We start from the raw sequence: 12,174 nt of genomic DNA, 5'->3' as shown, positions 1-12,174 counted from the left end.
GTACATGACATTACCCATCAAATTATGCAATAGAAATTACTAATCTTTTTAATTAAAAAATCATCGTAAATGTCTGTAACTCATAACGTCATAAGCAAACGCAGCAAGTGATCTACAAACGAAAGAATCAAAATTGTTAAAAAGGAACAAGATTTTTGAAGTGATATCCAAATCTTGGAAGAAATTATACTTGTGAACTATTTCATCATAAACTTTTGAGCGGAGGGCATTCTCGATGTTGTTCAACTGGCACAGTGTACAAATTAATTCTTAAGGAGGCTCGAAAGGGTTTCAACACTTAGAAGACTCTCGGATTAGATCGAATAACCCTACAATACTGTATTAAGTGACAGCAATGTTATGGTACCATATGAAACACCGATTATTTCCAAACAAGATGTGATCATTATTGTGATGTAATAAGCAGTGAATAAGTTACCTTCACAACGGGAAAGCCCAACAAAAACACCCTATATTTTGCTATAATTGCTCATATCTAAAAAACTAGCTCGGTGACCCCCCTTTTTTATTGCTGAAAAGTGATTAGGCCACGATAAAACTTTCGGCAAAGTTTAAAAAAATTCTGTTTAGAGGATTCAGAGCTACCTTTAAAAAATCACAAAATTAAAGTGCCTCTGAATCCACTGGACAAATTTTTTTAAAACTTTGCAGAAAGTTTCATCATGCCCTTCTAATCACTTTACAGAAATAAAAAATGGGGGTCACCACGTTCGTTTTTGAGATATAAGCAACTGAAGAGACAAAATAAAGGGTGTTTCTACAGGGCTTGCCGATTGCCACGGTGACATATTACGTCACAATAATGACTGTATCTTGTTCAGCAATAATTTGTGTTTCATTTGGTACCACAATATTGCCAATACATGATACAACGTTGTGGTGCCGATCCTTCTAATGAGAGCGTCCCTTGGAAGCGTTGAAAATGGTTCGAGCCTCCATAAATGCTTAAGGGTCTTGGGGACAGTATGTCTCCTTGTTTCAATGTAAAGACTATGATTCCCCAATCGAAGTTTACCAATTGCAGATCTGTGTAGGGGATTTTTAATTCTATCTAAAAATTCAGCCGTTTTGGTGTCTGTTTTGAAAATATTGTAGAAGTTCAGTTTCCGGTTAACGTTTTTGAGTGAAAGTTGGAGCTCAGTGGAAGCTTTGAGTATATTTCCGCGATGTGAGAAGTGAAAGTTTTACTTTGTCCATCTTTAATATCATATAGCTAGAGTTGTATTTATCAGATAGCTTCTTAATTTTTAGCGGCATCCCGATTGAGTTTTCTCACACTTGTCCATTGAGGGTTGTAAACATTGTCTGACCATATTGGTATCTGGCAGGGCTTGTAAATGGATGTAAAATTTTAAAATGTTTGTATCCATTGCAAGTTTCAAAGAACGTCTGCCAATGCAAGTTCATTCCTGGCTGCAACAGTCGGACAGTGTGTATTTACTCTTAAAGACTGTTAGCAAAGGAAAATATGTGTTTTTCAAAGATGCCTTTTTCTCAGGTGTTGAAATCATTCTTCTCGTAAATTCCCAATACCTCTGAACCATATAGGAGAATCGGTATGAAAAGTGAATCAAGAAGTTTATTTGTTACAGCAAGTGGTATTTTCGTAAAATCGATCTAGAAAGCGACGAGTAGCGAAAAAGGATTGTCCAACTTTGTCTTTTAAGTTCAATTTGCGTTGGAAGAGAAATTTACACCTATACGTAGGTATAATTATTTACAATTGCTATTTTATGCTGGTTAATCTGAAAATGTAATTTATCCAAGACGGATGTTCTATATTTCTTCTTGAAGATCACAACTTTCGTTTTCTTAGGATTCACCCATAATAGCCAGTTATTACAACATTCGGACGGGATGGATAGCGCATTTTTAAGGCCTTTGTGAATCGAACCCGGGCCATCATTTAATTGGTGGGAGGCGAGTACTCTCATCACTGCTTTCACCACTTTTCTTTTCTTTTCGCATATCATGCACACATTACGAAAAGAGATGGGAAATCAGTAGTACTATGGGGGAATATAGACCGGTTTTGAAACAAGCGTTCTGATTGGTTGATCCCGATACAACGAGGCTTCTGATTGGTGGAAATTTTGGGGGTCCGCCATTATCACGTGCACACGTGAACAGGATTGGTTGAGACGTGGGGTCAAAGTCCATGTGACGTCATAATTGGGGGACATCACAGAAAGTATGTTTGGAATGTGGACCAAGATCCGGGGGGAACATGAAGGAGACCAGAGTGGTTTTGGTTTCTCGAATCATCAACGGTTTAATGATAACAAACTTATTATTTACAAGCGGGAACGTGTGAGGAGACCTGGTGTCTACTCGTCCCTAAATAGGTCCGCTAAGACTTGAGCGAGATCCAGATCCTCTTCGGTGAACCGTTCGTAACCGTAAGGGTAGGTCTGGGCCGTGGTGGGATCCAGGACCCGTTTGGAGTAGACGAGTCGGTAGTCTTTGTGAGAAGGCTGGGTTTCCAAGGTGTACGTCTTGGCATTTCTTTGGATGGTGTGAGATTGCGTGACACGGGTGGTACGCGGTTGGTCTAGAGGACGATGCAATTCATCCAGAGTGTTTTGACGCAAGACCTCGTAATTCAATTGAGTCATCCCTTCGACGTTGAGGGAGAAACCGCGGACCTTGCATACCACGTGTCCGTTCTTGGTCTTGTAACCGTAGTTCTTAGGACCGCCCGAACAGAATTCCACAATGTGATCGCCCGCATCCAATTCGTCCTTGAAGTCACCGAGATAGGCGCCTCGTGGAGGATCCAAGGGTGGGTCGCCAGGACGATGGAGATAGACGACCGAGTCGGTGTCGAAGTAGAGGACGCGTTCCCCGAGATGATCGAGGGCTCGATAGAGACGGAGTCGGGCATGACAGGTCGTGAAGGCGGCTATGAAGATGTTGAGGTTGGGTGAAGGCAAGACATCGTGCGTTTGGAGTTTGTAATGGACTTCGACCCGGTCTTCGGTGAGGGAACTGACGTAACGGACATCGTGTTGATCGCTGTCGAGGAACTCGATGAACGATTGAGGTTCGGTGAATTCTCGGACCTGAGTCTTGTTGATCCGTTGCCCGAACTTGCCCCACATGGAGTTGAGCATCATCTTAGCCAGGGCTCGGAGTCCAGGGTTCTTTTCGATTTTGGTGGGATCGAGACGAATGCCTTCCCGAGCATAGTAGGCATCGAGGTGGGCTTGTTTTTGATCCGGGGTGGTACATCCTTCGGGCCAACCGCTGGCTTCTTCTTTGATTTGGAGCCACGTATCCACGTAGGATTGGAAAAGTCCCGTGCGTTGCTGATCGAAATGCCATACTTCGTGGACGTGTTGAATGACGTAACCTTTCTGTACAGCCACGTCGAGTTCGGGGGTGCACCAAGTACCGACGAGGGCACGTTCTTCGTCCGTGTGATGACAGGCATGCGTCTTTTCCAAAAGAGGTTTGGAAATGTTCTCTTCGACGCAAGTACGACATAAGGGAAACGTGAGTTTGTCGTGACTGCGGTAAGGCAATACGGGATGGTAGAGACGTTGGGGTGGAAGGACGGTACATTTGGCCAAACCAAAATAAGGCGAGAGATCGGTGGTGTCGGGTTCGTAGAGGAAGGTGGGATGTCCCAAGGGATAGGTGCCGTACTTGTTGACCCAAGGATACAAGGACGTGTAATCGTCGTATCGGATTTCTTCCTCCTTCTCCTCGTCGACGTGCGCGTAGAGACGTACGGCATTGGTCCGACCCCCGTAAAAAGCGTCGCGTGGTTCCAGGGGGGCTTGGAGGTGTTGACGGGCTAGAAAGTCTTTGATGTCTTGATTGGTTTGTTTGAGAGCGTTCCAGGCGCATTCCCACATGGTGACGACTTGGTACCCACGGTTGATGAGAAACGTGCGTTTCTTGTCGACGAGAGCACGGACCTCGTCCATGGTGCGATCGAGTAAGGTCGGATGTACGTCGGTGCGTTGGGGATGACAAGTCCGACATCCGTGCCAGAAACACCCGCAGAATTCGTAAACAGTCTTGGTATCGGCATCGTAACCGTCGACCGTGTATCGGGTACCAGGGATGCGGTACTCGCCTTCGTTCCGAGCATGCTGGATACGTTGGCGATGCAAGGGATGATGAGGATCGTAGTGGCCGTAGGCACGAGCTAGGGCTTCGTGGTCCTCGTGTTCTTCCGGCGAGAGGGCCAGGTAGGCTCGTTGTCGTAGATGGTGTTCGCACCACGTCAACCATTCCATGGAGGCTTGGGAATGATTGACACGACCTCGCCATCCTAGGAGAGGTTCGGAAGCGATGGTCTCTTCTTCCATACAGTGCATACGCAAGTAGCGATTGCAGGCAGAAGCCACGGTCATTTGCTCAAAGGGATTGAATTCAGCGCGTGCTTGAAAATCCCGCATGAACGTGAGACATCCTTGTTTCAAGAGTTTCACGTCCGATTGGCAGTAGGCTAAGAGTTCGGCTTGGAAATCAAAGACGACTTGTCGTGCTGCTTGGTCGTCGTACCAGGTATCAAAGTCGCGACGTTTCTTGACGGACATGCCGTCGGGCATGTAGAAGGTTTTGTCGGGAAGTCGTCCTACATACGTTTGATGGTCGGGGGTATTGAACAGATGTGGAAAGTATCCTTTCTTGAGCTCGGTGAGCCCGAACGTCTTGGGGAAATCGCTCAGCGGCATCTGGAAGAAGGAGAGCGAATCGATGAAGCGTATGGTGGTGTGTTCGTGAGGGTAGGTGAGTTGGAGGACTTTCCCACCGTTTCGTATTTGGTCGAGTTGTCTCTTTTGCCGGTGGAGTTCGTCGATGATGGGATAACTGTCATACCCTTTGAAATTATGAGCGATGACTGTTAGGGGTCGCATTCCGTTTTCGGTGAGTGTTTCTAACCATTCCAGAAAGTGAAAGAGACAGTCCTCTCCTTGGAACGAGACGGGAGGATCGTCGTCGTCTTCTGTTTCGGCCACCACCAGATTGGGCACGTGACGTCCCTCGACTTGCATACTCTCAATGTCAAAGAAAACGTGCAAGGGTGGTTCCTCATCATCGTCGTCGTCTTCGTCGTTGTCGCCCGCCAGGAAAGCGTGCAAGCCAGCGGCCTCGTTTTCTAAGAGAGGCGCCAGTCCCTGACTCAGGATCCTTTGGAAAGAGAGTCGCTGCCGTGTCAAGCGTCGTTCTTCGGCGGGAGTCTTTTCGACTTGTAAGAAACATCGATGGGCATGGACGTCGACGTCGTTCTTGCAGCACGAACATTTCCGATACCCGCACCGATGAGTTCGGATCTCTTTGAGGCCACGTAATACGCGGTGACATTCTTTACACTGACGACGGGTGGCACAGACGGAAGGATGTTCAGCATCCGCGGGTTGACCGGCGTGGGTCTTGGTCCGATGGGTTTGGAGACACGTGTCTCCGTAGAAAGAACGTCCACAGAGAATACAGGGTGTCTGAGCCGAGCGGTACTGTCGGTAGGCCTCGGTATAATCAGGGCATCCGTTTTGCAAGCAGGCGCCGCAATGATGTCGATTGTTACGACAGGCGTGCTGACCCAAATGATGATAGGCTTGGAAACATTGGCTGCAAAAGTAATCTTGGCCGAAGAACCCGGGTAAGGAAGACAAGGCATCGTAATGACCGTCTTCGTGTAAGAGTCCTAACAACGTGTCCCCACGACCGTAAGCAAAACAAGCATAAGCGCGGTTGGCATCCACGACCACGAGGGTGTAGTCTTGAAGACTGGGAGCGGTGACGAGTTGTTGAAGTTGTTCGGGACCGCAGGGTTGAGGAGGAAGACCGACTTCCTCTAGAAGTTCTTGAGCCGCTCGTGTCATGCGACGATGGTTCCATTGGGTCCATTGTCGGCGACGTCGAGGATCGTCTCGGTGTTGATGGACCCCTCGAGCGAGAGCGATGGCGCGTGGGCAGCATAGATGTTGATCATCTTGTGGGACACGCAAGACACAGCGCTTGAATTCTCTGAGACGCGTCGACGCTTGATGCCCTGGTAAATGTTTTCTTTTGTAACCGGAACCGGTGGGAGCCCCGCGTACGTGAACGAAGGAGAGGGTGAAGGAATCGTCCATTTCAAATTGTTCGTTCGAGTTGAGCATGTGGGAAAGATTCCCAAGTAAAGCATCCACGCGCGGACCTTGAGCGCGCCATTCTCCGGCCCGTAGTCCCCAACCGTTGTAGGCATTGGCGATACGATTGGAGGCTAGAGCGATGTAAATGCGATCGCCATCGGGAATGTCTTGATCGTTGATTAAGTCATCTAGAGCGGTACGAAGACCTTGCACGAGGGCATCGGTGAGACGTTGTCGGGGGATGAACGCTCCAATCTGTCGAGGGCGAAGTTGAAAGACGCGTTCACGAACACCGAGACGGACACTACGCCGTTCGACCACAGGAAGTCTTTCAAAGACGAAACGTCCCGGAGCAGCACCTCCAATTTGTTCAAACGCGTCGAGTGCTTCAACCAAATCACTATCACTATCGCTATCCATGATGAGATGTTTTTTTGTTTGAAGAAGACGGTGTGTCTTTTATAGAGAAAGAGTCACCTTGAACGACCTTGACGTGTACCCTAGATGGACCAATCCGGAGCGAGATAGGTCTCCTGGGGGGATGGGGGGGTATCCCCCCAGAGAGTCATGTGACCCCTTAGGAGCACGGGGATTGGTGGAACGATTCCTGTTAAGTAGTCCGATCGAGTGAGGAGTCTCAGAAAAAGTCATGGCATCCGATCCCAAGAGACGTGCGCTGGAGATGGCAGTCGCCAGACGTACTATGGAGGTGGAGCAAGACCCAGAGTATGAGCAAGAGGTTTGGGTCAAGCAAGAGAATGGTCGTTGGCGAAAAGAAGGCCGGATTACCAAGAAGACTCCGGCGACCCGAGACGAGGCTTCGTACTGGGACCTGTTGCCTCCCGAAGTACGTCATCATGTATTGAAGGTTCGAGATCGAGAGGAGGAGAAGGAACGAGAGAAGGACCGGAGGGAACGTTGGAACCCCATTCACGAAGAGTTACTCCGTCTACCACGTTGCGCTCAACATGGCACGGTACGTACCGGGTATTTGTATTGGGTGGAAATCGAAGCGAATCTGATAGATTCGTTTATTTTATTTGATGTCTTTTAGATGACGGCGACGTACGTAGGAGAATCGACTATCGTCTTTGAATGCGGACCGTGCCGACGGTTCCCCCCTGGGGGTAATCCTGAGGGAAGTCGACGCATGAAATGTCGGTATTGTCTTTTGGGCGTGATGAGTTGTCCGGGGTATCGGTATTGTACGGGCAGGTTTCGGTCTCGTCGTCCAGAAGGGATGGTCGTGTGTCGTTGGTGTCGATGGCCCGTCTACCGGAGAGAACTTTTGTGTATGCCGTTTCGATCTCCTCATTGTCGTTGTTTTGTTGTAGGTCATGGTGGTCACTAGGTCGGAGGCGGACCATCATTGGGTCGAATGGGAATGTCGTTGCAGTTATGTGGAATTGACGTGTAGAACGTGGGACTGTCATTGTGCGCTTTCATACCATTCGTACCGTCGTCCGGGATGTTTGATTTGTACCTGTGACGTAGGTTATGGGTTTCCACCGTGTCGTCATGATTTGGGGGACTGGTGTTATTTGTGTCAGGGACATAATTGGACCCACAGATCTTGTTCTCTTTCGTAGGTGATTTGTCAATTTGAGGATATGTTCGGGGATGAGAGGCTATCGAGATGGGTATGGAGGAATGGTTGTTGGATGTGGCGACGGGCACGTCCTCCGAGAACGATGAAGCAGCTTCGTTGGAGACGACGTTATTTGAAGGAGGTTCTAAGATAGGTTCTTTTTGTTAATAGATGGTGGTGGAGGAACATAGAACCAGAGGTTATCCACTGAGTGGCTATCCACCGAAGGCGAAGGATCGATGGACTTGGATCAAGTGGGTGTGTCCACAACGTTGTACGGAGACCGCCGCCACGTGCATTCACTGTTTGAAACGACTGGACCTCAATCATTTTGGTTGCCTGTGTTACGGGTGTCTCATTCGTTGTCGATGTGACGGGTTGGAAGTCTCCTACGGACGTCGTCGTTGTTATTCGGGGGGTCGCCGATCTACTTATATTGAGTTTGAACCTTATTACGGTTACAGTAACCGTGACCGTTGATTCTTTTTTAATTGACAGTGGCTTTGGTTTTCGTCCATCTTTCCAGACTTGGCTCCACCCGGACGTTGTACCTCTTATGAATACGGATCGTGTACTTCTTATTGCTTTCGTCTTAGGGGTACGGGTCTCTTTTGGGACGAGATATTGAATCATACGTTTCGTTCTCTTTATTATTATTATTAGATGTGGTGTCGTCTGAATCAGTTTACTCGTTATTCTTACGAACGGGGTTGGACGAAAAAAGAGATGGACATTACGGCGGAGTTGTGGAAGAGGATTGATGTGGATTTTTGGGATCCGTCTTCTGGACTCGTTACCGTATACAATCGTCGATAACCTATTACTATTATTATTATTATTACTTTCATTAGACTTGGTGTATCTATTTGAGACGACGTTTTTCATCCCGGAGGGATTGGACGGAAAAAGAAGTAGACATTGTAGCGGAGTTATGGAGGGCGGTCGGTACTCATGGTCGTATTCGTCGCCGTCGTCGTCGTCGCCGATAGTCGATTCTCCTATTAACGTGGATGTCATTTTTCTGTTTAGACTTGGTGCAGTCTGCCTACTTTTGGTTCGTACAGTGGACCTCGTACCTCCGAACAAGAGCTTGTTTATTTCCGAGTCTGGACAGATATCAAAGACGAAATCAATCGACAACAAATTAATGGTGCCGTTATTGTTTTTTAGTTCATGACGGTGTTCGCCAATGGGGAAGGGTTCACGTTTTGGGATTCACCTTGTTGTTCGTATGGACCCATTACATGCATGTATTGTCTTGACCGGCTCAATGACCAACGAACGAACATAGCACCACAGGAACATGCACGACATTGCCAGGGGACCTACACACGTCGTAGGGAAAAATCGTCTGCGGTTGAGAGATCTTATACCCTGGTGTGGAATGATGATCGTTATCAGATGCGTGTCTTATGGGAACTAACACCTCGATGTACTGTGGATTTTTCGTAGATTATGGTCCGTGCCGACCGATGTTTTTGTACGTGGAGTGGTCGCTTTCATGTGCACGAGAGACGACCCTATACGCCCGAGGTTCGAGTCATGTTACTGGAAGAACGTTTGACAGGCGTGTCTTTGTTTATGTTTTAGTTGCTGAGCATTCCCCCAGATGTTGAGGAGTACGTAGCGATCGAGGGTCGTCGTTACTGTGCGGAGTGTTATGGAGAACGGTATACCATGGTCCAGGAACTGACCATCATCGATGCCATTGTGTCACGATACGGATTTTACAATTATATAGGATCAGACCCCATCACAGGCATCGGTTCGTTTCAGTTACGTGTCATCTATCCTTACGATGAGGAGCTGTGGGATGATGATGATGATGACGAGGACCGAGGCGTGGCCCTTTATTATTTGGATCCACCTGTATGGCGTCGTCAGGTGATGGTCCGTAACGAGGAGGGACATTTTGTTTACCAGAATACCGAAGGACATTTGGCGGTACGGGCGAGATGTTATCACAGTATGGGACCTCCATATTGTTCTTGTTTCGTTCCAGATCCAGACCCTGTTTCAGCCTCAGTTACATGAATGTTGTCCTACCCAAAGTTGGTTGAGAAAGCCATGGAGATGTGCAGCGATATGGCGTCTTCGTCACCATCGTATGAAAAGAGGATCTGATGGACATTTTCATTTCTATTGCAGTTCCAATTACCCCCTGCACGGCGTCACCTGAGAGCGGTCATGCTGTTTGGTAGTCTGATTTGTTGTGCAACAGGACAGGCCCTTCGTGAAGCCTGGCGTTATCGGAGACAACCCCTATGGCACCCGGAAAAACAGATCAAGAAGAATCAGAAGACGGGACATTTTTATTTTGTACCTTTTATTGACATTTACGGTCCTTACCGTCGTCGGACAAGAATATTCAATCGTAAATTTCGTTGAAAAAATGTTTGTCAAATTAAAGTTTGAGTTTACGTTTCATTTGCATGATTTTTTTGACCACTTTCTCCGTCTTCTTCTTTTTGCCTGGGAGGTTACTGATAGCCCGAATCATCTTGTCGTCGGCTTTCCACTTGTCCTGTAAGTTTCTGGCCTTGGCATAATCCATGTCGTGGGTCTTGGCAATCTTGTCCAAACGATTGATGCCAGGATCCCCTCGTTTGAGTCGTTTGGCCAGTTTGGTGCCAGGACCCATGTACTGATAACCAGGCCAATGAAACTCGATCCCGGTCTTGGACAAAGCCTTCTGCACGTCAAATTTGCCACCTCGCTGACGTCGTCGTCGCTGGCGTCGCCGTCTCTTAGTAGTCCTCGCCATCCAAACGTCGTTTGAGTTTCTTATCGAAATCCAACCAACCGGGTGGGCGTTGCAATTTATCTGTTTCGGTAGGACGACGGCGACCTGTCTTCTTACGAATTTTTTTCTGGACCGATTGAGCGGTCCTCTCCATGTAGTCGGCCACACTACTCCCCATCATCCTGGGATCTCCTTGAAACGGAAGCTGTCCCCAGTCGACGGAGGGAACCGGTGTCTTGGGGGGTCACTTTTTCTTCTTCTTTTTGGGTGGGGCTGCTTTAGGTTGAGTGATGAATCGAAGTCGTTTTTTAGCTTTAGGGGGTGCCGAGGGTGTGGTCTCGGGTGTTGTCTTTTTCTTCTTCTTCACCAACTGCGTCAACATGGAGTGTAAGGGTCCTTGCGCATAGGCATCGGCTTCGGCATCGCGTTCGTCGTCGGCATCCGGTCCGAACCCAATAGGTTGTCGGACGGCTTTGGTCCACCGTTTCTTTTCGTCGGCCAGAGAGGTGGCCAAGGTATTTTTGATACCTGGAGGAATCTGATCCGACATGAGAACGGCTTCTTGTTTGGCGGCGATACGAGCGGCTTTGGCCAAAGGAAGGTTTTCGGTCAGACGTTCCTTGTACACGTCTTCGAGTTGACGCAGTCGTTGAGGATCGATCAAGACTTTGTTTTCAAATCCTGGAATGGTCTCCACTTCACTCATCGTGAAGTATTGAGATCGTCGCGTCTCTCCTTGGTTTTATAGTAGAGGTTCTGTTTCTCGTAGCGTTCGCGTTCCAAATGTCGATTCAATTCGCAGACTTGTTCTTGCAAGACCCCCATCTTTTGTTCGGCAAGCTCCAAGTTCTGATTGCGTTCTTGCAACTGATCGGTCAATTGACGGACAATGTCGCATTGTTCGCGGACACGATGCCGAAGCCCCCGTATCTGATCCTGTAGGGCACAGAACGAACGAGGCCCTTGCGTCCACGTGTTATCACACCAACCATCGTCCATGTTGTAGATGATCCTTGACACAATGATGATACGCCGTATGCAATCCGACCCAGAATCGAGTTCGATGAAAATGTCGACGCATCATCCTTCGTCGGGCTTTTATGGTATAACTCGAACGACTGATGGCCCGTAACACTCTTCGATCTCGTGGGGTCTCGGTAATCTTGAGCAGGGTGTACTTGGACAAAGGCAGACGCCCCTTGACAATCTCTCGAGCCAGTTGACTGATGGCCTCGATCTTTTGATCCACGGCATCGTAGAGTTTTCGTAAACGGTCCTCTCCCGACAATCGGGTCAGATCTCGTAGAAACCAACCCAGATAGGGTGTTTGGGCACGAACGCAACCAGGAATCTGATGACGACACGCTTTCATCGTTTTTTGGGTCTTAGGATGCCACAAGCTGTGTTTAGTCTGTGTCCTTTACTTCGTCGTACCACGTCACAAGCGGCGTTCAGACCATCCCAAAGAGCTCCTCCTGTCTGATTCATCATCAATTGACGTCGCCTTTTAATAGAATGTTTTCGACGAGACATGTCCCCCAAGACCTTTTCGTAAGGTCGAAGGCGTCCCACTATCTTGGACGAGACAGGAACATTCCCTCGGATCGTGTTCATGACCAATTCACTCACGGCATTGATTTGATCGGCATTGGCAGCCTGAAGGCGTGCCCGACGGGTTTGATGATCGGCTTCTTTCAAGACGCTCCGTAGAAACGGCCATTGTCGTTCTATCC

The 12,174-nt window shown here is 48.2% G+C and overlaps 1 protein-coding gene across 1 annotated transcript; it reads right to left on the bottom strand.

The window, feature by feature from the left end:
- Positions 1-2,348: 2,348 nt before the first annotated feature.
- LOC138030763 (uncharacterized) lies at positions 2,349-6,530 on the bottom strand. The gene has a single exon (XM_068878638.1). The coding sequence runs from the start codon at positions 6,528-6,530 to the stop codon at positions 2,349-2,351; it is 4,182 nt and encodes a 1,393-aa protein (XP_068734739.1).
- Positions 6,531-12,174: the final 5,644 nt, after the last annotated feature.

The sequence above is a fragment of the Montipora capricornis genome, chromosome 13 (genome assembly GCF_036669925.1).
Source record: "Montipora capricornis isolate CH-2021 chromosome 13, ASM3666992v2, whole genome shotgun sequence".
NCBI lineage: Eukaryota > Metazoa > Cnidaria > Anthozoa > Scleractinia > Acroporidae > Montipora > Montipora capricornis.
This window is presented reverse-complemented; position numbering and strand designations above follow the sequence as displayed.